This window comes from Pan paniscus, chromosome 6 (assembly GCF_029289425.2).
Source record: "Pan paniscus chromosome 6, NHGRI_mPanPan1-v2.0_pri, whole genome shotgun sequence".
NCBI lineage: Eukaryota > Metazoa > Chordata > Mammalia > Primates > Hominidae > Pan > Pan paniscus.
This window is the reverse complement of record NC_073255.2, coordinates 118,880,079-118,905,764: the sequence shown is the minus strand read 5'-3', so window position 1 is coordinate 118,905,764 and position 25,686 is coordinate 118,880,079. Positions and strand designations below refer to the sequence as shown.

General features: G+C 50.9%; 1 protein-coding gene across 1 annotated transcript; it reads right to left on the bottom strand.

Annotated features, from left to right (window-relative positions):
- Positions 1-258: 258 nt before the first annotated feature.
- On the bottom strand, positions 259-23,230 carry LOC103785161 (mucin-3B-like). The gene is made up of 22 exons (XM_063606256.1): positions 23,101-23,230; positions 22,329-22,406; positions 20,519-20,971; positions 19,869-19,907; positions 19,031-19,174; positions 18,537-18,658; positions 17,735-17,946; positions 17,189-17,314; positions 16,088-16,192; positions 15,420-15,673; positions 14,939-15,104; positions 14,267-14,575; positions 13,838-13,945; positions 13,326-13,459; positions 12,287-12,430; positions 12,017-12,086; positions 11,594-11,698; positions 11,277-11,412; positions 11,073-11,202; positions 10,763-10,849; positions 837-10,273; positions 259-396 (listed from the first exon to the last, which is right to left on the bottom strand). The coding sequence occupies exons 1-22, from the start codon at positions 23,228-23,230 to the stop codon at positions 259-261; spliced, it is 12,627 nt and encodes a 4,208-aa protein (XP_063462326.1).
- Positions 23,231-25,686: the final 2,456 nt, after the last annotated feature.

The following is a 25,686-nucleotide window of genomic DNA, read 5'->3' as shown; positions in this document are numbered from 1 at the left end:
GTACTAGGTGAGATGATAGAAGGAGTGAAGCCTGGAATACTGTGTGATATGGTCTCAGTGGTGGTGATCGCAGAAGTCAAGCTGGGAGTACTGTGTGATATGGACAGAGTGGTCGTGATTGAAGAAGGGAAGCTGGGAGTATTGTGTGAGGGTGCCTCGGTGGTGGCGATTAAAGAAGTGTAGCTAGGAGTACTACGTGAGATGATCTCAGTGGTGGCAATCGAAGAATTGAAGCTCGGCATGCTGTGTGAGGTGGTCTCAGTGGTGGTGATTGAAGAAGTGAAGCTGGTAGTACTGTGGGATGTGGACTCGGTGATAGTGGTTAAATAAGTGAAGCTGGGAGTACTGTGTGAGGTGGTCCCGGTTGTAGTGATGGAAGAAGTCAAGCTGGGAGTACTGTGGGATGTGGTCTCGATGGTGGTGATCAAAGAAGTGAAGCTGGGAGTACTGTGGGATGCGATCTCAGTGCTGGTGACCAAAGAAGTGAGGCTGGGAGCACTGTGTGAGGTGCTGTCGGTGGTGGCGATCGAAGAAGTGAAAATGGGAGTACTGCGTGAGGTGATCCCTGTGGTGGCACTCACAGAAGTGAAGTTTGAAGCATTGTGTGGGGTGGACTTGGTGGTGGTGATCAAAGAAGTTAAGCTGGGAGTACTTTGGGATGCGGTCTTGGTGGCGGTGATCAAAGAACTGAAGCTGGGAGTACTGTGTGTGATGGTCTCAGTGCTGGTGATCGATGAAGTAAAGCTGGGAGTACTGTGTGAGGTGCTCTCGGTGGTGGCGATCAAAGAAGTGAAAATGGGAGTACTGTGTGAGGTGATCCCTGTGGTGGCACTCACAGAAGTGAAGTTTGAAGCATTGTGTGGGGTGGACTTGGTGGTGGTGATCAAAGAAGTTAAGCTGGGAGTACTGTGGGATGCGGTCTTGGTGGCGGTGATCAAAGAACTGAAGCTGGGAGTACTGTGTGAGATGGTCTCAGTGCTGGTGATCGATGAAGTAAAGCTGGGAGTACTGTGTGAGGTGCTCTCGGTGGTGGCGATCAAAGAAGTGAAAATGGGAGTACTGTGTGAGGTGATCCCTGTGATGGCGATTGCAGAAGTGAAGCTTGGAGGACTGTGTGAGGTGGACTCAGTGGTGGTGATCAAAGAAGTGAAGCTGGGATTACTGTGTGAGGGGGTCTCGCTGATAGTGATCAAAGAAGTGAAGCTGGGAGGACTGTGTGAGGTGGTCTCAGTGGTGGCAATCAAAGAAGTGAAGCTGGGAGTACTGTGTGAGGTGCTCTCTGTGGTGGTGATCACAGAAGTGAAGCTCAGAGGACTGTATGAGGTGGACTCCGTGGTGGTGATCAAAGAAGTGAAGCTGGGAGGACTGTGTGAGGGGGTTTCGGTGATAGTGATTGAAGAAGTGAAGCTGGGAGGACTGTGTGAGTAGGTCTCGGTGGTGGAGATCGAAAAAGTGAAGGCTGGAGGACTGAGTGAGGTGGTCTCAGTGGTGGTCATCGATGAAGTGTAGCTGGGAGTACTGTGTGAGGTGGTCTCTATGGTGGTGATCGAAGAAGTGAATATGGGAGGACTGTGTGACCTGGTCTCAGTGGTGGTGATGGCAGAAGTCAAGCTGGGATTACTGTGGGATGTGCTGTCGGTGGTGGTGATCGAAGAAGTGAAGCTAGGAACAGTTTGTGAGGGTGTCTCACTGGTGGCGATCCAAGAAGTGTAGCTGGGAGTGCTGTGGGATGTCCTCTCGGTGGTGGTGATTGAAGAAGTGATGCTGGGAGTACTGTGTGAGGTGGTCTCAGTGGTGCTGATTGAGGAAGTGAAGCTGGCAGTACTGTGGGATGTGGACCCAGTGATGGTGATCAAAGAAGTGAAGCTGGGAGAACTCTGTGAGGTTGTCTCCGTGGTGGTGATTGAAGAAGTGAAGCTGGGAGTACTGTGTGAGGTGATCTCGGTGGTGGAGATCGAAAAAGTGAAGCCTGGAGGACTGAGTGACGTGGTCTCGGTGGTGGTCATCAACGAAGGGAAGCTGGGAGTACTGTGTGAGGTGGTCTCTATGGTGGTGATCGAAGAAGTGAAGATGGGAGGACTGTGTGACCTGGTCTCAGTGGTGGTGATAGTAGAAGTCAAGCTGGGATTACTGTGGGATGTGCTGTCGGTGGTTGTGATCGAAGAAGTGAAGCTGAGAACAGTGTGTGAGGGTGTCTCACTGGTGGCAATCGAAGAAGTGTAGCTGGGAGTGCTGTGGGATGTCCTCTCGGTGGTGGTGATTGAAGAAGTGATGCTGGGAGTACTGTATGAGGTGGTCTCAGTGGTGGTGATTGAAGAAGTGAAGCTGGCAGTACTGTGGGATGTCGACCCAGTGACGGTGATCAAAGAAGTGAAGCTGGGAGCACTCTGTGAGGTTGTCGCCATGGTGGTGATTGAAGAAGTGAAGCTGGGAGTACTGTGTGAGGTGATCTCGGTGGTGGCAATTGAAGAAGTGAATCCAGGAGTATTCTGTGACATGGTCTCAGTGGTGGCAATCGAAGAAGTGAAGCTGGCAGTACTGTGTGAGGTTGTATCGGTGGTGGCGATCGAAGAACTTAAGCCGAGGGTACTGTGTGAGCTGGTCCCGGTGGTGGTGATCAGAGAAGTCAAACTGGGAGTGCTGTGTGAGGTGGTCTTGGTGCTGGCAATCACAGAAGTGAACCTGGGAGTACTGTATGAAGTGGTCTTGGTGGTGCCAATCACAAAGGTGAATCTGAGAGGACCGGTTGAGGTGGTCTTGGAGGTGACAATTGAAGAAGAGAAGCCAGGAGTACTGTGTGAAGGGGTCTCAGTGGTGGTGCTTGAAGAAGTGAAGCTGGGAGGACTGTGTGAGGTGGTCTCAGTTCTGGTGATCAAAGAAGTGATGCTGGGAGGACTGTGTGAGGTGGTCTTGGTGGTGGTGATCAAAGAAGTGAACCTGGGAGGAAGGTGTGAGGTAGTCTCGGTGGTGGTGATTGAAGAAATGAAGCCTGGAATACTGTGTGACATGGTCTCAGTGGTGGTGATTGCAAAAGTGAAGCTGGGAGTCCTGTGTGATGTGGTCTCAGTGTTCGTGATTGAAGAAGGGAAGCTGGGAGTACTGTGTGAGATGATCTCAGTGGTGGCGATCGAGGAAGTGAAGCTGGGCATACTGTGTGAGGTGTTGTCAGTGGTGGTGATTGAGTAAGTGAAGCTAGTAGTACTGTGGAATGTGGACTCGGTGGTGATGATTAAAGAAGTGAAGCTGGGAGTACTGTGTGAGGTGGTCCTGGTTGTAGTGATTGAATAAGTCAAGCTGGGAGTACTATGGGATGTGGTCTCGATGGTGGTGATCAAGGAAGTGAAGCTGGGAGTACTGTGTGATGTGGTCTCGGTGCTGGTGATCGAAAAAGTGAAGCTGGGAGTACTGCATGAGGTGCTCTCGGTGTTTGTGATTGAAGAAGTGAAAATGGGAGTACTGCGTGAGGTGATCCCTGTGGTGGCGATCGCAGAAGTGAAGCTCGGAGGATTCTGTGAGGTAGACTTGGTGGTGGTGATCAGAGAAGTTAAGCTGGGAGTACTGTGGGATGTGGTCTCGGTGGCGGTCATCAAAGAACTGAAGCTGGGAGTACTGTGTGAGATGGTCTCGGTGCTGGTGATCGATGAAGTGAAGCTGGGAGTACTGTGTGAGGTGCTCTTGGTGGTGGCGATCAAAGAAGTGAAAATGGGAGTACTGCGTGAGGTGATCCCTGCGGTGGCGATCGCAGAAGTGAAGGTCGGAGGATTCTTTGAGGTAGACTTGATGGTGGTGATCAAAGAAGTTAAGCTGGGAGTACTGTGGGATGTGGTCACGGTGGCGGTCATCAAAGAACTGAAGCTGGGAGTACTCTGTGAGATGGTCTCAGTGCTGGTGATCAATGAAGTGAAGCTGGGAGTACTATGTGAGGTGCTCTTGGTGGTGGCGATCGAAGAAGTGAAAATGGGAGTACTGTGTGGGGTGATCCCTGTGGTGGCAATCGCAGAAGTGAAGCCCAGAGGACTTTGTGAAGTGGACTTGGTGGTGGTGATCAAAGAAGTGAAGCTGGGATTACTGTGTGAGTGGGTATCAATGATAGTGATTGAAGAAGTGAAGCTAGGAGGACTGTGTGAGATGGTCTCAGTGGTGGGGATCAAAAAAGTGAAGCCTGGAGGATTGTGCGAGGTGGTCTCGGTGGTGGTGATGGAAGAAGTGAAGATGGGGGTACTGTGTAAGGTGGTCTTTGTGGTGGCAATCACAGAAGTGAAGCCTGGAAGACTGTGTGAGGTGGACTCGGTGGTGGTGATGAAAGAAGTGAAGCTGGGATTACTGTGTGAGGGGGTTTCCGTGGTAGTGATTAAAGAAGTGAAGCTCGGAGGACTGTGTGAGGTGGTCTCGATGGTGGCGATCGAAAAAGTGAAGCCTGGAAAACTGCGTGTGGTGGTCTCAGTGGTGGTGATCGAAGAAGTGAAGCTGGGAGTACTGTGTGAGGTGGTCTCTGTGGTGGTGATTGAAGAAGTGAAGATGGGAGGACTGTGTGACCTGGTCTCAGTGGTGGTGATGGCAGAAGTCAAGCTGGGATTACTGTGGGATGTGCTCTCGGTGGTGGTGATCGTAGAAGTGAAGCTGGGAGTAATGTGTGAGGATGTCTCAGTGGTGGCAATAGAAGAAGTGTAGCTGGAAGTACTGCGTGAAATGATCTCGTTGGTGGTGATCGAAGAAGTGATGCTGGCAGTACTGTGTGAGGTGGTCTCAGTGGTGGTGATTGAAGAAGTGAAGCTGGTAGTACTCTGTGAGCTTGTCTCGGTGGTGACAATCGAAGAAGTGAAGCCAGGAGTATTGTGTGACGTGGTCTCGGTGGTGGCAATCGAAGAACTGAAGCTGGCAGTACTGTGTGAGGTTGTCTCAGTGGTGGCAATCGAAGAACTTAAGCCCAGGGTACTGTGCGAGCTGGTCCCGGTGGTGGTGATCACAGAAGTCAAACTGGGAGTACTCTGTGACGTGATCTTGGTGCTGGCAATCACAGAAGTGAACCTGGGAGTACTGTGTGAGGTGGTCTCGGTGGTGGCAATCGCAGAGGTGAATCTGGGAGGACTGGTTGAGGTGGTCTTGGAGGTGGCAATCGAAGAAGAGAAGCCAGGAGGACTATGTGAAGGGGTCTCAGTGGTGGTGCTTGAGGAAGTGAAGCTGGGAAGACTGTGTGAGGTGGTCTCGCTGGTGGTGATCAAAGAAGCGAAGCCTGGAATACTGTGTGACATGCTCTCAGTGGTGATGATCGCAGAATTCAAGCTGGGAGTACTGTGTGATATGGTCTCAGTGGTCATGATTGAAAACGGGAAGCTGGGAGTACTGTGTGAGGGTGTCTCGGTGGTGGCGATTGAAGAAGTGTAGCTGAGAGTACTATGTGAGATGATCTCAGTGGTGGCGATTGAAGAAGTGAAGCTGGGCGTACTGTGTGAGGTGGTCTCAGTGGTGGTGATTGAAGAAGTGAAGCTGGTAGTACTGTGGGATGTGGACTCAGTGATGGTGATTAAAGAAGTGAAGCTGGGAGTACTGTGTGAGGTGGTCCCGGTTGCAGTGATTGAAGAAGTCAAGCTGGGAGTACTGTGAGATGTGGTCTCAGTGCTGGTGATCAAAGAAGTGAAGCTGGAAGTACTGTGGGATGCGGTCTCTGTGGTGGTGATTGAAGAAGTCAAGCTGGAAGTATTGTGGGATGTGGTCTCAGTGTTGGTGATCCAAGAAGTGAAAATGGGAGTACTGTGTGAGGTGATCCCTGTGGCTGTGATCGCAGCAGTGAAGCTCGGAGGATTGTATGGGGTGTACTTGGTGGTGGTGATCAAAGAACTTAAGCTGGAAGAACTCTGTGAGGTTGTCTCCATGGTGGTGATCAAAGAACTGAAGCTAGGAGTACTGTGTGAGATGCTCTTGGTACTGGTGATTGATGAAGTGAAGCTGGGATTACTGTGTGACGTGCTCTCGGTGGTGGCAACTGAAGAAGTGAAAATGGGAGTACTGTGTGAGGTGTTCCCTGTGGTGGTGATCACAGAAGTGAAGCTTGGAGGATTGTGTGTGGTGGACTTGGTGGCAGTGATCAAAGAAGTTAAGCTGGGAGTACTGTGTGAGGGGCTCTCGATGGTCGTGATCGAAGAAGTGAAGCTGGAAGGAGGATTGTGTGAGATGGTCTTCTTGGTGGTGATTGAAGAAGTCAAGCTGGACGTACTGTGTGAGGTGGTCTCGGTGGTAGTGATTGAAGAAGTGAAGCTGGGAGGACTGTGTGAGGTGGTCTCGGTGGCGGGGATTGAAGAAGTGAACCCTGGAGGGCTGTATGAGGTAGTCTTGGTGTTGGTGATCGAAGAAGTGAAGCTGGGAGAACTGTTTGAGGTGGTCTCTGTGGTGGTGATCAAAGAAGTGAAGCCTGGAATACTGTGTGACATGGTCTCAGTATTGGTGATTGCAGAAGTCAAGCTGGGAGTACTATGTGATAGGGTCTCAGTGGCGGTGATTGAAGAATTGAAGCTGGGAGTACTGTGTGAGGTGATCTCGGTGGTGGTGATCAGAGAATTCAAGCTGGGAGTACTGTGTGATATAGTCTCGGTGCTGGCGATTGCAGAAGTGAACCTGAGAGTACTGTGTGAGGTGGTCTCAGTGGTGGCGATCGATGAACTGAGGCTGGGAGTACTGTGTGAGATGATCTCGGTGATAGCGATCAAAGAAGTGAAACTGTGAGTACTGTGTGAGGGGGTCTCGGTGGTGGTGATTGAAGAAGTGAAGCTGGGAGTACTGTGTGAAGTGGCCTCAGTGCTGATGATCAAAGAAGTGAAGCTCGGAGGACTCTGTGTGGTTGTCTTGGTTGTAGTGATCAAAGAAGTCAAGCTGGGAGTACTGTGGGATGTGGTCTCAATGGTGGTGATTGAAGAAGTGAAGCTGGGAGAACTGTGGGATGTGGTCTCGGTGCTGGTGATCAAAGAAGTGAAGCTGGGAGTACTGTGTGATATGGTCTCGGTGGTGGTGATCAAAGAACTGAAGCTGGGAGTATTGTGTGAGATGGTCTTGATGCCAGTGATCGATGAAGTGAAGCTGGGAGTACTGTGTGAGGTGCTCTCAGTGGTGGTGATGGAAGAAGTGAAGATGGGAGTACTGCGTGAGGTGGTCTCTGTGGTGGCGCTCAAAGAAGTGAAGCTCGGAGGACTGTGTGAGGTGGAGTTGGTGGCGGTGATCAAACAAGTGAAGTTGGGAGTACTGAGTGAGGTGGTCTCAGTAGTGGTTATCGAAGAAGTGAAGCTGGGGGTACTGTGTGAGGTCATCTCGGTGGTGGTGTTTGAAGAAGTGAAGCTGGGAGTACTGCGTGACGTGGTCTTGGTGGTGGTGGTTGAAGAAGTGAAGTTGGAAGTACTCTGTGAGATGGTCTCGGTGTTTGTGATTGAAGAAGGGAAGTTGGGAGTATGGTGTGAGGTGGTCTCGGTGGTGGTGATGGAAGAATTGAAGCCGGGATTACTGTAGGATATGGACTCGGTGATGGTGATTGAAGAAGTGAAGCTGGGAGTACTGTGTGATGTAGTCTCAGTGGTGGTGATCGAAGAAGTCAAGCTGGGAGTACTGTGGGATATGGTCTCGGTGCTGGTGATCGAAGAAATCAAGCTGGGGGTACTGTGGGATGTGGTTTCAGTGGTGATGATCAAAGAAGTGAAGCTGAGAGTACTGTGTGAGGTGGTCTCGGTGGTGGTCATTGAAGAAGTCAAGCTGGCAGTACTGTTGGAGGTGGTCTCGGTGGTGGTGATGGAAGAAGTGAAGATGGCAGTACTGGGGGATGTGGACTCAGTGGCGATTGAAGAAGTGAAGCTGGGAGTTCTGTGTGAGGTGGTCTCGGTGGTGGTGATTGCAGAAGTGTAGCTGGGAGTACTCCGTGAGGTGGTCTCAGTGGTGGCAATCAAAGAAGTGAAGCTGGGAGTACTGTGTGAGGTGGTCTCAGTGGTGGCAATCAAAGAACTGAAGCTAGGAGCACTGTGTGAGTTGGTCTCGGAGGTGGCGATCACAGAATTGAAGCTGGGAGTATGGTGTGAGGTGGTCTCCATGGCAGCGATTGAAGAAGTGAAGCTGGGAGTACTGTGTGAGGTGGTCTCGGTGGGGGTGATTGAAAAAGTGAAACCTTGAATACTGTTTGAGGTGGTCTTGGTGGTTGTGATCGCAGAAGTCAAGCTGGGAGTACTGTGTGGTATGGTCTCCATGGTAATGATAGAAGAAGTGAAGCTGGGAGTACTCTGTGAGGTGTTCTTGGTGGTGGCAATCGAAAAAGTATAGCTGGGAGTATTGAGTGAGGTGGTCTCGGTGGTGGTGATTGCAGAAGTGACGCTGGGAGAACTGTGTGAGCTGGTCTCGGTGGTGATTGAGGAAGTGAAGATGGGAGTACTGTGTGAGGTGGTCTTGGTGTTGGTGATCGAAAAAGTGAAGCTGGAAGTCCTATGTGAGGTGGTCTCAGCAGTAGTAATTGAGGAAGTGAAGCTGGGAGTACTGTGTGAGGGGGTCTCCACTGTGGTGATTGAAGAAGTGAAGCGGGGAGTACTGTGTGAGGTGATCTTGGTGGTGGTAATTGAAGAAATGAAGCTGGGACTACTGTGTGAGGTGGTTTCAGTGCTGGTGATTGAAGATGTGAAGCTGAGAGTACCGTGTGAGGGGGTCTCAATGGTGGTGATTGACGAAGTGAACCTGGGAGTACTGTGGAATGTGGTCGCGGTTGTGCTGATTGAAGTAGTGATGTTGGGAGTATTGTGTGAGGTGGTCTCGGTGGTGGTGATTGAAGAAGTGAAGCTGGGAGTACTGTGTGAGGTGGCCTTGGTTGTGGTGATTGAAGAAGTGAAGCTGGGAGTACTGTGTGAGGCAGTTTCGGTGGTGGTGATTGAAGAAGTGAAGCTGGGAGTACTGTGTAAGTTCGTCTCAGTGGTGGTGATTGAAGAACTGAAGCTGGCAGTACTGTGGGATGTGGACTTAGTGATAGTGATTAAAGAAGGGAAGCTGGGACTACTGTATGAGATGGTCTCAGCTGTGGTGATGGAAGAAGTCAAGCTGGGAGTACTCTGAGATGTGGTCCTGGTCGTGGTGATCAAAGAACTGAAGCTAGAAGTACTATAGGATGCGGTCTCGGTGGTGGTGATCAAAGAAAAGAAGCTGGGAGTACTGTGTGAGGTGGTCTCGGTGGTGTTGATCAATGAAGTGAAGCTGGGAGTACTATGTGAGGTGGTCTCTGTGGTGGCAGTCGAAGAAGTGAAGCTGGTAGTACTGCGTGAAGTGGTCTCTGTGGTGGCGATAGAAGTGAAACTGGGGGTACTGTGTGAGGTAGTCTTGGTGGTAACGATCAAAGAAGTGATGCTGGGAGTACTGTGTGAGGTGGTCTCAGTGGTGGCGATCGAGGAAGTGAAGCTGGAAATATTGTGTGAGGTGGTCTCGGTGATGGTGATCAAAGAAGTGAAACTTGGAGTACTATGTGAAGTGGTCTTGGTGGTGTTGACCAAAGAAGTGAAGCTTGGAGTACTGTGTGAGGTGGTCTCCCTGGTGGCGATTGGAGAAGTGAAGCTGGGAGTACTGTGTGAGGTGGTCTTGGTGGTGGCCATCGAAGAAGTGAAGCTGGGAGTACTGTGTGAGGTGGTCTCAGTGGTAGTGATCGAAGAAGTCAAGCTGGGAGTACTGTGTGTGGTGATCTTGGTCGTGGCGATCAAAGAAGTGAAGCTGGGAGTACTGTTGGTCTCCGTGGTGGCAATCGAAGGAGTGTAGCTGGAAGTACTGTGTGAGATGGTCTCCCTGGTGGCGATTGAAGAACTGAATCTGGGAGTACTGTGTGAGGTGGTCGTGATCGAAGAAGTGAAGCTGGGAGTACCGTGGGAGGTGTTCTCGAGGGTGGCGATTGAAGAAGTGAAGCTGGGAGAACTGTGTGAGGAGGTCTTGGTGGTGGCGATCGGAGACGTGAAGCTGGGAGTACTGTGTGAGGTGGTCTTCGTGGTGGTGATCAGAGAAGTGAAGCTAGGAGAACTGTGTGAGGTGGTCTCGGTGGTGCCGATCCGAGAAGTGAAGCTGGGAATATTGTGTGAAGTGGTCTTGGTGGTGGTGATCACAGAAGTGAAGCTGGGAGTGCTGTGTGAGGTGGTCTTGGTGGTCTTGGTTACCAAGTTTGTGGTAGGAACTGTGGCTGTTATTGTGGTTGGGAGAGAGGAAGAGGTGGGTCGGAGAGAGGTCACAGTGGACAGTGTACCTGTCACACTGGTGGAATAGGTGATTCTGTTCGTGGAATCTGTGAGAGCACTAGTAAGAGAAGTAGGGTAGGTAGTCTCAGATGTAGGTGTAGAACTGGTGTCAGAATTGGAGAATATGGTCACCAAGGTAGATAGAGGGGTGGTGTTTGTGGTACCACTAGCGATCGCTTCTGTACTTGGGACAGTCGTAGAAGATGAAACGCTACTGGTGAATGATGGTAACGTATTAGTGGCTGTGGGCCCTAGAGGGGTGGTAATTGTCATCGAAGTCACCGTATATGTGGAAGTGACTGAAGAAGTGATGGGGGGAGTAGAACTCACTGCTGTTTTGAAAGATCCTGTGGAAATGTCAGGGGTAGGAGTCAATGTGTTGGTCTCAGGGGATGTGGCTGTTGAACTGGTGAATGTAGTCTGACCTGTGCCTGTAGTTGCTACAGTGGATGAAGGTGTTTCCATCGTTGTAAATGTTGTGAATGAGGTGATGGTTGTGGGTGACGGGGTGGATTCAGCTGTCGTGTGGAGTGTACTGGTGATGGCTGGAGGTGAGGAGATACTCTCGGTGTCAGTGGTCCCTACACTGCTGGCAGACATGGAAGAGGAAAATGAATACGTCACTGGAAAGCGTGTCAGGAGGGAAGTTGTCTGAATGCCCTCAGTACTTGTGATAGTTGGTCTCTCACTGGGAATGGTGGCAGAGGTCATGCTGACAAGTGATGAGGTTTCTGTGTTCTGCATGCTGAAGGAAGATGGGATGTCACTTGTGGACATTGCTGATGTACTAGAAACAGCAAATATTGAGGAGAGGTCTGTTGTAGTCAAGGATTCAGTAGAGCCCACAGAAGAGTGGGAGATAGTTGTTGGTGTTGTCAAAGGGATGTCGGTACTCAGAGAAGATGGGGTCATGGTTGTGGAAGTCACTATGATATCTGAGGTAGGCGAAGCTGAGGAGATGGCAGTCGTGGTTGTACTGATTATGGAGTAGATGGTTGAAGAAGTGAAACTGGGAATACTGTGGGAGGTGGTCTCAGGGGTGGTGGTTACCAAGGTTGTGGTAGGAGTCGTGGCTGTTTCTATGGTTAGGAGGGAGGAAGAGGTGGGTGGGAGAGACGTCTCGGTGAACAAAGTACCTGTCATACTTGTGGAGTAGATGATGTCGGTCGTGGAGTCTGTGACTGTGCTAGTGGGAGAAGCATGGTAGGTGGCCTCAGATTTAGGTGTAGACCTGGTGATGGTAGTGGGGACTGTGGTCACCAAGGTAGATAAAGGGGTGGCGTTGGTGGTATGACTGGTGATTGTTTCTGTGCTCTGGACAGGTGTAGAATATAAAATGCTACTGGTGAGTGATGATAACGTATTACTGGCTGTGGGACAGGAAGTGGTTGATGTCATAGAAGTCACTGTATTGGCAGGAGTGACTGAAGAAGTGATGGGAGAAGTAGAAGTCATGGCTGTTGTGAGAGATTCTGTAGAAATGTCAGTTGTAGGAATCAGTGTGGTGGTCTCAGGGAATATGGCTGTAGAGCTGGGGAAGGTGGTCTGCCCTGTGCCTGTAGTTGCTACAGATGTTGAAGGTGGTTCCATAGTTGCGGATGTGGTGAATGAGGTGGTGATAGTGGGTGACAGGCTGGATTCAGCTGTTGTGTGGAGTGTACTGGTGGTGGCTGGAGGTGCGGAGATACTCCCTGTGTGAGTGGTCCCGGCACTGCTGGCAGACATAGAAGAGAGTGAATGTGTCATTGGAAAGCTTGACAGGAGGGACCTTGTTGGAGTGTTCTCACTACTTGTGAAAGTTGATCTCCCACTGGGAGCGGTGGCAGAGGTCATGCTGACAAAGGATGAGGTTTCTGTATTCTGGACAGTGGGAGATGAGGGAATGACAGTTGTTGGCCTTGCAGACATGCTGGAGACTGTGTACACTGAGGTGAGGTCTGTCATCATAGGTAATGAACCAGTGATGCCCATAGATGAGGGAGTGATGGTTGTTGGTTGTGAGGTAGGGATATCTGTACTGAGACTAGATGGGATCCTGGATGTAGAAGTCACCATGGTACCCAAGGTAGTGGGAACTGAAGTGATGGCAGTGATGTGTGTGCTGGCTGTGGAGTAGATGGTTGAAGACGTGAAGCTAGTGGTACTATGTGAGGTGGTCTTGGTGATGGTGGTTACCAAGATTGTGGTAGGAGTTTTGGCTGTTTCTGTGGTTGAGACCAAGGGAGAGGTGAGTGGAAGAGAGGTGGCAGTGGATGATGTCTCTGTCATAGTAGTGGAATAGGTGATTTCAGTCGTGGACTCTGTGACAGTGCTGGTGGAAGAAATAGGGTAGGTGGTCTCAGATGTAGGTGTAGACCTGGTGATGGTAGTGGGGAGTGTGGTCACCAAGGTGGATACAGGATTGATGTTTGTAGTATGACTGGTGGTCCTCTCTGTGCTCGGGACAGGTGTAGAAGATAAAATGTTAGTGGTGAGTGATGACAACGTATTAGTGGCTGTGGGCCAGGAGGTCATAGTTGTCATAGAAGTCACTGTATTGGTGGGAGTGATTGAAGAAGTGATGGGGGGAGTAGAAGTCATGGCTGTTGTGAGAGTTTCTTTAGAAAAGTCAGTTGTAGGAGTCAATGTGGTGGTCTCAGTGAATGTGGCTGTAGAGCTGGAGAAGGTGGTCTGACCTGTGCTTGTAGTTGCTACACTGGATGAAGGTGATTCCATAGTTGTGGAAGTTGTGAATGAGGTGGTGGTAGTGTGTGCCATGGTGGATTCAGCTGTGGTGTGGAGTGTACTGGTGCTGGCTGGAAGTGAGGTGATAGTTTCTGTGTGAGTGGTCCCATCACTGCTGGCAGACATGGAAGAGGAAAATGAATATGTCCCTGGGAACGTCGTTAGGAGGGAACTTGTCAGAGTGTTGTGTGTACTTGTAAAAGTTGGTCTCACACTGGGAATGGTGGCAGAGGTCATGCTGACAAGGGATGAGGTTTCTGTATTCTGGATGCTGGGGGAAGATGGGATGTCACTTTTAGACATTGCTGAGGAACTGGAAACAGTGAATGCTGATGTGAGGTCAGTTGCTGTAAGCAAGGATTCAGTAGAGCCCACGGAATGGTGAGTGATAGTTGTTGGTGTTGTCAAAGGGATGTCTGTACTCAGAGAAGATGGAGTCACGGTTATGGAAGTCACTATGGTACCCGAGGTAGGGGGACCTGAGGAGATGACAGTTGTGGATGTGCTGACTGTGGAGTGGATGGTTGAAGAAGAGAAGCTGGGAGTACTGTGGGATGTTATCTCAGTGGTTACCAAATTTGTGGTAGGAGTCGTGGCTGTTTCTGTGGTTGGGAGAGAGGAAGAGGTGGGTGGGAGAGAAGTCTCCATAGACAATGTACCTGTCATACTTGTGGAATACTTGATGTTGGTCGTGGAGCCTTTCACTGTGCTGGTAGGAGAAGTAGGGTATGTGGTCTCAGATGTAGGTGTAGACCTGGTGATGGTAGTAGGGAGTGTGGCAAGCAAGGGAGATGAACGGGTAAGGTTTGTGCTATGACTAGTGATCATGTCTGTGCTGGGGACAAGTGTGGAAAACAAAATGCTACTGGTGAGTGATGATAACGTACTATTGGCTGTGGGCCGGGAGGCAGTAGTCTTCAAAGAAGTCAATGTAGTCTTGGAAGTGATTGCAGAAGTGAGTCGGGTAGTAGAAGTCATTGCTGTCATGAGAGATTCTGTGGAGATGTCAGTTGTAGAAGTCAGTGTGGTGGTCTCCTGGAATGTGGCTGTGGAGCTGGTGACGGTGGTCTTAACTGTGCCTGTCGTTGCTACAATGGTTGAAAGTGGTTCCATAGTTGTGGATGTGATGAATGACGTGGTGGTAGTGCACGATGGGGTGGATTCAGCTGTTGTGTGGAGTGTACTGGTGGTGGCTGGAGGTGAGGAGATACTCTCTGTGTGAGTGGTCCCGGCACTGCTTTCAGACATGGAAGAAGAGAATAAATGTGTCGTTGGAAAGCTTGTCAGGAGGGACCTTGTGGGAGTGTTCACAGTACTTGTGAAAGTTGGTCTCCCACTGGGAGTGGTGGCAGAGGTCATGCTGACAAAGATTGAGGTTTCTGTATTCTGGACAGTGGGAGATGTAGGAATGACAGTTGTGGGAATTGCAGACATACTGGAGACGGTGTACCCTGAGGTAAGGTCTGTCATCATAGGTAATGAACCAGTGATGCCCCCAGATGAGGAATTGATGGTTTTTGGTTGTGAGGTAGGGATACTCGTACTCACAGTAGATGGGGTCATGGATGTAGAAGTCACCATAGTACCCAAGGAAACTGAGGTCATGGCACTTGTGTATGTGCTGGCTGTGAAGTAGATGGTTGAAGAAGTGTAGCTGGTGGTACTATGTGAGGTGGCCTTGATGGCAGTTGTTACCAAGTTTGTGGTAGGACTTTTGGCTATTTCTGTGGTTGAGCCCGAGGGAGAGTTGGGGGGAAGAGAAGTTGCAGTGGATGATGTCTGTGTCATAGTGGTGGGATAGGAGATCTTGCTCATGGAGTTTGTAACAGGACCAGTTGGAGAATTAGGATAGGTGGTCTCAGACGTAGTCATAGACGAGGCATTTGGAGTAGGGAGTGTGGTCACCAAGGTAGACGGAGGGATTGTGTTTGTGGTGCCACTGGTGATTGCTTCTGTGCTTGGGACAGGTGTGGAAGACAGAATCTTACTGCTCAGTGATGTAAAAGAATTGGTGGTTGTAGGAGGAGAGGTCATAGTTGTCATAGAAGTCACTGTATTTGTGGGAGTGATTGCAGAAGTGATGGGGGTAGTAGAAGTCATTGGTGTCATGAGAGATTCTCTGGACATGTTCGTGGTAGGAGTCAGTGTGATGGTCTCAGGGAATGTGGCTGTAGAGCTGGTGAAGGTGGTCTGACCTGTGCCTGTAGTTGCTACACTGGATGAAGGTGGTTCCATGGTTGCAGATGTCGTGAATGATGTGATGGAAGTGGGTGCCGGGGTGGATTCAGCTGTTGTGTGGAGTGTACTAGTGATGGCTGGAAGTGAGGAGATGCTCTCCATGTCAGTGGTCAAGTCACTGCTGGCAGACGTGGAAGAGGAAAATGGGTACGTCACTGGAAATCTTGTCAGGGCTGAACTTGTCAAGGTCGTCTTTGTACTTGTGAGAGTCGTTCTTTCAGTGGGACTGACGGCAATGGTTGTACTCACAAGGGTTGAGGTTTCCGTATTCTGGATGTTGGGGGAAGATGGAATGACACTTGCGGACATTGCTGAGGAACTGGAAACAGTGAATGTTGAGGTAAGGCCTGATGCTGTAGTCAGGAAAACAGTAGAGCCCACTGAAGGCTGGGTGATGGTTGTCAGTGTGGTGGTAGGGATGTCTGTAGTCAGCGAAGATAGGGTCATGGTTGTGGAAGTCACCATGGGACCTGAGGTAGTGGGAACTGAGGAGATGGCAGTTGTGGATGTGCTGACGGTGGAGTGGATGGTTGAAGTGAAGCTGGGAGTACTGTGAGAGGTGGTCTCATTGGTGGTTGTTACCAAGTTTCTGGTAGAAGTCATGGATGTTCCTTTGGTTGTGAGAGAGGAAGTAGTGGCTGGGAGAGAAATCTCAGTGGTCAATGTTCCAGCTATACTTGTGGAGTAGGTGGTTTCGGTCATGGAGTCTGTGACAGTGCTAGTGGGAGAAGTAGAATAGGTTGTCTCAGATGTAGGTGTAGACGTGGTGATGGTAGTTGGGAGTGTCGTCACCAAGGTAGATGGAGGTGTGGTGTTTGTGGTTTGACTGGTGATCACTTCTGTGCTCGGGACAGGTGTGGAAGATAAAATGCTACCCGTGAGAGATGATAACGTATTACTGGCTGTGGGCCAGGAAGTCGTAGTTGTCATAGAAGTCACTGTATTTGTGGGAGTGACTGAAGAAGTGATGGGAGGAGTAGAAGTCATGGCTGTTGTGAGAGATTCTGTGGAAATGTCAATTGTAGGAGTCAGTGTGGTGGTCTCAGGGAGTGTGGCTGTAGAGCTGGGGAAGGTGGTCTGCCCTGTGCCTGTAGTTGCTACAGATGTTGAAGGTGGTTCCCTAGTTGTGGATGTGGTGAATGAGGTGGTGATAGTGGGTGACAGTGTGGATTCAGCTGTTGTGTGGAGTGTACTGGTGGTGGCTGGAGGTGAGGAGATACTCTCTGTGTGAGTGGTCCCAGCACTGCTGGCAGAAATAGAAGAGAATGAATGTGTCATTAGAAAGCTTGTCAGGAGGGACCATGTTGGAGTGTTCTCAGTACTTGTGAAAGTTGGTCTCTCACTGGGAGTGGTGGCAGAGGTCATGCTGACAAAGGATGAGGTTTCTGTATTCTGGACAGTGGGAGATGAGGGAATGACAGTTGTTAGTCTTGCAGACATGCTGGAGACTGTGTACACTGAGGTGAGGTCCGTCATCATAGGTAATGAACCAGTGATGCCCACAGATGAGGGAGTGATGGTTGTTGGTTGTGAGGTAGGGATATCTGTACTGAGACTAGATGGGATCCTGGATGTAGAAGTCACCATGTTACCCAAGGTTGTGGGAACTGAGGTGATGGCAGTTGTGTATGTGCTGCCTGTGGAGTAGATGGTTGAAGAAGTGAAGCTGGTGGTACTATGTGAGGTGGTCTTGGTGGTGGTGGTTACCAAGATTGTGGTAGGAGTTTTGGCTGTTTCTGCAGTTGAGACCGAAGGAGAGATGAGTGGAAGAGAGGTGGCACTGGATGATGTCTCTGTCATAGTGATGGGATAGGTGATTTCGGTCATGGCGTTTGTACCAGGACCAGTCGGAGAATTAGGATAAGTGGTCTCAAATGTAGTCACAGACGAGACATTTGGAGTGGGGAGTGTGGTCACCAAGGTAGATGCAGGGATTGTGTTTGTAATGCCACTGGTGATTGCTTCTGTGCTTGGGACAGGTGTAGAAGACAGAGTCATACTGGTCAGTGAGGTAAAAGAATGAGTGGTTGTGTGAGGAGAGGTTGTAGTTGTCATAGAAGTCACTGTATTTGTGGAAGTGACTGATACAGTGTTGGGAGGAGAAGTCATGGCTGTTGTCAGAGATTCTGTAGAAATGTCAGTGGTAGGAGTCAGTGTGGTGCTCTCAGAGAATGTGGCTGTAGGGCTGGTGAAGGTGGTCTGACCTGTGCCTCTAGTTGCTACAGTGGATATAGGTAGTTCCATAGTTCTGGGAGTTGTGAATGAGGTGGTGGTAGTGGGCGCCAGGCTGTATTCAGCTGTTGTCTGGAGTGTACTGGTGCTGGCTGGAGGTGAGGAGATACTCTCTGTGTGAGTGGTCCTGTCATTCCTGGCAGACATGGAAGGGGAAAATGAATATGTTTCTGGGAAGGTCGTCAGGAGGGAACTTGTCAGAGTGCTGTGTGTACTTGCAAAATTTGGTCTCACACTGGGAGTGTTGGCAGAGGTCATGTTGACAAGGGATGAGGTTTCTGTATTCTGGATGCTGGGGGAAGATGGAATGACACTTGCGGACATTGCTGAGGAACTGGAAACAGTGAATGTTGAGGCAAGGTCTGTTGCTGTAGTCAGGAAAACAGTAGAGCCCACTGAAGGCTGGGTGATGGTTGTCAGTGTGGTGGTAGGGATGTCTGCAGTCAGAGAAGATGGGATCATGGTTGTGGAAGTCACTGTGGGACCTGAGGTAGTGGGAACTGAGGAGATGGCAGTTGTGGATGTGCTGATGGTGGAGTGGATGGTTAAAGTGAAGGTGGGAGTACTATGAGAGGTGGTCTCATTAGTGGTTGTTACCAAGTTTCTGGTAGAAGTCGTGGATGTTCCTTTGGTTATGAGAGAGGAAGTAGCGGCTGGGAGAGAAATCTCAGTAGACAATGTACCTGTTATACTTGTGGAGTAGGTGGTTTCAGTCGTGGAGTCTGTGACAGTGCTAGTGGGAGAAGTAGAATAGGTTGTCTCAGATGTAGGTGTGGACGTAGTGATGGTAGTTGGGAGTGTCGTCACCAAGGTAGATGGAGGTGTGGTGTTTGTGGTTTGACTGGTGATCACTTCTGTGCTCGGGACAGGTGTGGATGATAAGATGCTACTGGTGAGTGATGATAATGTATTAGTCGTTGTGGGCCGGGAGGCAGCAGTTGTCATAGAAGTCATTGTATTTCTGAGAGTGATTGAAGAAGTGATGGGGGTAGTAGAAATCATTGGTGTCATAAAAGATTCTGTGGACATGTCAGTTGTAGGAGTCAGTGTGGTGGTCTCAAGGAATGTGGCTGTAGAGCTGGTGAAGGTGCTCTGACCTGTGCCTGTAGTTGCTACAGCGGTTGAAGGTGGTTCCATGTTTGCGGATGTTGTGAATGAGTTGGTGGTAGTGGGTGCCAGGGTGGATTCAGCTGTGGTGTGGAGTGTACTGGTGATGGCTGGAGCTGAGGAGATGCTCTCTGTGTCAGTGGTCCAGTCACTGCTGGCAGACGTGGAAGGGGAAAATGAATATGTCACTGGACAGGTGGTCAGGATGTAACTTGTCGGGGTATTCTCTGTACTTGCGAGAGTCATTCTCTCAGTGGGACTGGTGGTAGTGGTTGTACTCACAAGTCTCGAGATTTCTTTATTCTGGATGCTGGGGGCAGATGGAATGACATTTGTGGACATTGATGAGGAACTGGAAACAGTGAATGTTGAGGTGAGGTCTGTAGCTGCAGTCAGGAAACCAGCAGAGCCCACAGAAGGCTGGGTGATATTTTTCAGTGTGGTGGTAGATATGTCTGTACTCAGAGAGGATGGGGTCATGGTTGTGAATGTCACCATGGTACCTGAGGAAGGGGGAAATGAGGAGATGGTAGTTGTGGATATGTTGATGGTGGAGTAGATGGCTGAAGAAGTGAAGCTGGGAGTACTGTGGGAGGTGGTCTCAGTGGTGGTGTTTCCCAAGTTTGTGGTAGGAGTCGTGGCTGTTTCTATGGTTGGGAGAGAGCAAGAGGTGAGTGGGAGAGTAGTGGCGGTGGACCATGTACCTGTCATACTTGTGGAATAGGTGATTTCAGTCATGGAGTCTGTGACAGTGCCAGTAAGAGAAATAGGGTAGGTGGTCTCAGATGTAGGTGTAGACCTGGTGATGGTAGTGGGGAGTGTGGTCACCAAGGTAGATGGTGGGGTGGTGGTTGTGGTATGACTGGTGATCACTTCTGTGTTCAGGGCAGGTGTGGAAGATAAAATGCTACTGGTGAGTGATAATAATGTATTAGTGGTTGTGGGCCCAGAGGCGATAGTTGTCATAGAAGTCACTGTAGTCTTGGGAGTGATTGTAGAAATGATGGGGGTAGTAGAAGTCATTGCTGTTGTGAGAGATTCTGTGGAGATGTCATTCATACGAGTCAGTGTGGTGGTCTCAGGAGATGTGGCTGTAGAGCTGGTGAAGGGGGTCTGAGAATATCGGGGGTTCTTTGCTTGAATCCTTTGGTCATGAACTTCGAGGAGTATAAGTTCTGGTTTTAAATCTGCTGTAGGGACTATATTTGTGGAAGTCACCATGGTACCTGAGGTAGGGGGAAGTGAGGAGATGGCAGTTGTGGATGTGCTGACGGTGGAGTAGATGGCTGAAGAAGAGAAGTTCAGACTACTCTGGGAGGTGGTCTCAGTGGTGGTGGTTACCAATTTTGTGGTAGGAGTCATAGGTGTTTCTGTGGTTCGCTGAGAGGAAGAAGTGGGTGGGAGAGTAGTGGTGGGGGACAATGTACCTGTCAAAACTGTGGAGTAGGTGATTTCAGTTGTGGAGTCTGTGACAGTGCTGGTGGGAGAAGTAGGGTAGGTGGTCTCAGATGTAGGTGTAGACCTGGTGATGGTAGTGGGGAGTGTGGTCACCAAGGTAGATAGAGGGTTGGTGTCTGTGGTATGACTGGTGGTCATTTCTGTGCTTGGGACAGGTGTAGAAGATAAAATGTTATTCATGAGTGATGACAACGTATTAGTGGCTGTGGGCCGGGAGGTGGTCGTTGTCATAGAAGTCACTGTATTTGTGGAAGTGATGGTAGAAGTGATGGGGGAAGTTGAAGTCACTGCTGTTTTGAGAGTAGTAAATACTGGGGTTGAGGACATGGTCGTATGGATGCTTCCAGTGGGCAGGGGAGTCCTTTCTGTGGTTCTAGTTGTAGACGAGATTGTAGTGTGGAAGGTTGTGTCTGTGGCTGACACAGAGGAGGAGGGTGTCACTGTCACTATGGGAGTTTCCCTTGCAGTGGTGGTAGAGGGAGAAGATGTCATGGCTGACGTTCCTTTCTCAGTAGTGGTCATAGGGTAAGTACTGGTGACGGTGGTCACTGGTTTCTGTGTCACGGGAGTCGAGGTGTAAGAACTGGTGAAGGCCACCTGCGTCGTGGTCACACAGATGGAGGTGGGGTGGGAGATGGTGATTATAAAGCTCGTTGGATACACGCACTCAGTGGTGGCCGAATAGACCAACACGGTGGGTGGAGTGGTTTCAACCTTGAAGGCAAACTTGGACGTCGGGGTGGTTGAGGTGTTGGAACTGACTGGAGAGCTGAGCAATGTTTCAGAGATCAGTGTGTCATGGGGGGAGGTAGTGAGCGTCATAGGTGCATTTTCCCTGTGGCCAGGAGCAGGAGAGGCGAGCTGGGGGACACCTTGTGGCCACTCAGCCAGGTATCTGGAGTGTGGAGAATTGCTGAGGGCAGTGCGGGTTGCTTCCGCCCTGGGGAAAGTCACATGAGAGGTGGATGTGGCCGTGGATAAAGTTCCTGCATTGGCGGCAGAGCAGAGGAATCCACTGGTAAATCCGTGGGTCATTTTGTCACAAGACTCAATTAAGCTACTCACTCACCCATTTTCCAGGCAGCATCACAGGGCAGGGCATGCTGCAGCTCACTCCTGCATCTGAGGCAGCTTGGAGCTGGGCGCTTTAGGGTACTGGAACCCACTGTCTGTCTGCTCCCAGGGGAGCAGTGGGGCATGGGAGCCCTCATCCCTCAGCCAGCCTTGGCCTTGTCATGGCGGGTCCCCCTGTCCTTGGATAGCTGAGCTCAGCAGCCCCTTCCCCTCCCTTCCCTCCTCTGGCCACACCCAGTCCCCTCCTCCCTCTGTCCCTTCCTCTCCTCCCCCTGCTGCTGCCTGGAGTCCTCCCCTCCCCACCCCCATTAACCTTCTGCTCCCACCTCTGCTTCTGCCCGAATTCTGCTGCTGTCTGGGCTGACTCCCACTTTCAAAGACAAAAAGAGAGAACCCAGCCATGTCCTGGCAGGGGGCGCATCACAAAAACCAGGAGACAGAGAAAGCTGCACAAAGAGGGCCAGGCATGGTGGCTCTCGCCTGTAATCCCAGCATTTTGGGAGCCCAAAGCAGGTGATCACTTGAGGTCAGGAGTTCGAGACCAGTCTGGCCAACATGGTGAAACCCCTGCTCTACTAAAAAAAAGGTAAAAAAAATTAACCAGGCATGGTGGCGTGTGCTTGTAGCTGAGGCAGGAGAATCGCTTGAACCCAGGAGGCAGAGGCTACAGGGAGCCAAGGTTGCACCACTGCACTCCAGCCTGGGCGACAGAGCAAGACTCCATCTCAAAACAAACAAACAACAAAAAACAAACAAACAAACAAACAAAACTGCACAGGGAACACCAAGGAGAAACAGAGGCTAAGCTCACACGCTAATGACTTCAAGGGGCATGGTGTGAGGACCACGCGGAGAGGCAGAGAGACAGGATCAAGAAGGAAACTTCCAGAAGGAGCTACCTCAGCCGTCAGGCATGATGAGTTCTGGAGACCTTAAGGCTTAGCAGTGAGTGTTCATCACACAAATAGACATATCTTTCTACACTATTCCCTTTTGGCCACGGGATTCATTAGTTTACAAGCATGAACCCCCGCATGTGGATTTCAACCCATTTCACAGATGGTGAGACTTAGGATCAGAGATCCAGCTGTCGGGGGGGTCACAGGCAAGGAAGACGGGCAGTCACACTAGACAGGAAGTGGGAAATACCGGACCTGCTGCCCCTCACCTCAGGCACAGCCCATCTTGTGGCTGAGAGCTGGGGTGTCACATCTCAGCCTAGCTCGTGGGTGTCAGGGAAGTGGGGTCAGAGATTATAAGAATCCCCACTTGACTCCAGGATGTGCCCCTGGAGGTGACTGAGAAGGGGACTCATGGGCCTCTGGGATCGGGGATCAGAAGCAGACACTGGAGAACAGGGACAAGGGAAGTATAGAGGAATTGTGGGGTGTTCCTGCAGGGTGGAAGAGAGAAGTCTGGACCCCATGCCGGGTAGTCTCAGATGCACCCCTGGAAGCAAAGTGGACTTCAGGAGCTCCCTGCCCCGGCCCTGGTACCAACAGCTGTGCCCAGACACATGGGCCCTGGCCAGGGTGAGAGAGTGACAGGCAGAGCTGGGGAGAAGTCGCTGGGGGACAAAAGTCAGAGAGGCTGAAACCAGATGACGGAAACCAGGGGCAGAGGTCAGAGGGCTGTCAGGGAGGGAGAGGCCAGTTTGGAGGGGACACTGGGGCTGGGAGCATGAGGCAGGTGACAAGAAGGAGCCAAGGCAGGAAGGGCACTGCTCTGGGAAGATGTAATTCCCACCCTCCACCCTCCAGCTGCAGATACACGTTGGGGCGCAGCCCCTGCAACCTGCTCAGTGCTTGGTGGAGAGTGGCAGTGGGGACCCAGCTCCCTTGCTCCTTCCCAACCTCGGTTTTCCCGCGCCAAACCCCTCCTCATCCCCCCGAGGCCATTTCTCCATTCTCCCTGCACCCAGAGCTGGGAGCAGCCCCTCCTCATCCCCTGGCCCCAGGCCTCAGAGCCACCTTCCCCTCCCCTCCCCTGGAACATCACATCAGGAGCTTCTCTCCAGCCCCCTCCCGCCTCTCCCTCTTACCTGTGGCCCCTGGGGAGGACTTGAGCATCCAGAGGATGCTGAGGAGCCCCAACAGCTGCATGGGCCCAGCGGGCAGGGGACTGGGGCAGAGCGGGCTCCAGGGCCAGGACAGCGGCAGGGACCTGGACATGCACGCAGTGAAAGTGCTGGTTATCTGTTCTACTGAGCACAGCCTCACCTTTGCACCGCCCCACCTCACCCCTTTTCCTCCCTTCTCCCTGCATCTGGACAGACGTCAGCGCTGTGGGAAGCAGGGAAACAAGGGAAAAGGACAAATCCAGGAGGTGTCAGGCAGGGAGTGCCACTGGTGGCCCAGCCCCACAGCCTGCCTGGCCCACATGGAGCTGCCTGGAAGCTGCCCTTCCTCCCACACCCCCATGGAGGGTACCCTTGACCAAGGGCTTGGACTCTGGAGTCTGGGCTGACTCCTGCAGCCTCTCCTTAGTTTCAATTCCTCCTGCTGGGTGCAACCTCACTCTCCTTCAAGCCTGCTCTTTCCCTCAGTCTGCCCCTACTCCAGCCTGCCCCTAACAGGACCCCACAGGCCAGACAAAACCGTGGGAGTAATTAACACAGAATTCCATCTGAAGTCATTTTATTATCTGAAGAGTTGGAACTAGATCCCAGAAAAAGAAACACAGACAACCAAAGGAAACACTCAAAAATACTAGTCTGGGCCAGGAGTGGAGGCTCACGCCTGTAATCTCAGCACTTTGGGAGGCTGAGGCAGGTGGATCACTTGAGGTCAGGAGTTCGAGACCAGCCTGGGCAACATGGCAAAACCCCATCTCTACTAGAAATACAAAAATTAGCCTGGCATGGTGGTGGGTGCCTGTCATCCCAGCTACTTGGGAGGCTGAGGCAGGACAATCGCTTGAACCCAGGAGGTGGAGGTTGCAGTGAGCCAAGATCACACCACTGCATTTCAGGCTGAGCAACAGAGCAAGACTCCATCTCAAAAAAAAAAAAAAAAAAAAAAAAAAATACAACCTAATTTGGACCTAGCACATTGTTTGACCTTCCTAGGTGGCAACAATTGGGAAGGTTGAGTCTATCCAGCTTGGGCAAAGGTGTGAAGAATAAATGTTCTTACCTAGCTGGTGGGTGTATAGGTGAGTTGGGTTGCTTTAAAAGGCTAATTTGAGGCTGGGCGCAGTGTCTCATGCCTGCAATCACTTTGGGAGGCCAAGGCGGGCAGACCACTTGAGGTTAGCAGTTTGAGACCAGCCTGGCCAAAATGGTGAAACACCGTCTCTACTAAAAATACAAAAATTAGCCAGGCTTGGTGGCACGCATCTGTAATCCCAGCTACTCGGGAGGCTAAAGCAGGAGAATTGATTTTTGAGACAGAGTCTCACTCTGTCATGCAGGCTGGAGTGCAGTGACACGATCTCGGCTCACTGCAACGTCTGTCCTAGTTCAAATGATTCTCCTGCCTCAGCCTCCCGAGTAGCTGGGATTACAGGTGTGTGCCGCCATGCTCGGCAATTTTTTTTTTTTTTTTTTTTTTTTTAGTAGAGACCAGGTTTTGCCATGTTGGCTAGGCTGGTCTTGAAATCCTGGCCTCAATGATCCACCTGCCTCGGCCTCCCAAAGTGCTGTGATAACAGGTGTGAGCCACCGCACCTGGCCCAGCATCTGCAACTTGATTTCCTTCCTACTCTCTGCTGGGTACCCTCTTCTGGGTTCTCCAGTGCACACTGAGAACTGGTGAGGTTTTGGAGAAGCAGACAGTAGAGTGAGGGAAGACTACCCTGAGAAGGCAGAAAACTCATTTCCACTGCTCTGCAGGGGAGCTAAGGTGCAGGAATGTCCTGAAAGATGAGGGGGCGTGTGCTGGATTAAGCGTGATGTTTGCTGGGGAGAGAGTGGTGATGCTGGTGCATCTGTAGGTGACAAGAGCAGTAAGACCAAGCTGCGATGTTTGTTTATTTATTTATTAATTTGAGACAGAGTCTTGCGCTGTCACCCAGGCTGGAGTGCCATGGTGTGATCACAGCTCACCGCAGCCTCTACCTCCCAGGTTGCAGCAATTTTCCTGCCTCAGCCTCCCAAATAGCTGGAATTACAGGTACACGCCACCATGCCCAGCTAATTTTTGTATTTTTAGTAGAGACGGGGTTTCACCATGTTGCCCAGGCTGGTCTCAAACTCCTGACCTCAGGTGATCCACCTCTCTTGGCCTTCCAAAGTGCTGGGATTACAGACATGAGCCAACGCATCCGGCCCCATAAGCTTGAGATGTTTAGACATCAGAGGAACCTACTCCAGGCTGAGTAGGCCTGGAAATGCCTCTGTAGGGCTGACCAGCATCAGAGAGGCCATTGAGAGGCATCCAAAGCCATCCTAGGAGGAGGACATGAAGGCCCAGCTGGGAACCCGACTCCCCTGGAAATGGAGGCTCTTGATGGCTTGCTGAATGGCACTGAGGTGGATGGTTCAGGAAGCTGTGTTGACTGGGAGGAGAGGAGCCTCTTTTTGCTGGATGACGAGGGTTTCCAGTTGAGCGTGTGGAGTTTGGGGTGATGATGAGGCTTCCGGGTGGAGCTGTCCTGGAGGCCTTGGGTCTCAGGGGAGGACTTCTGG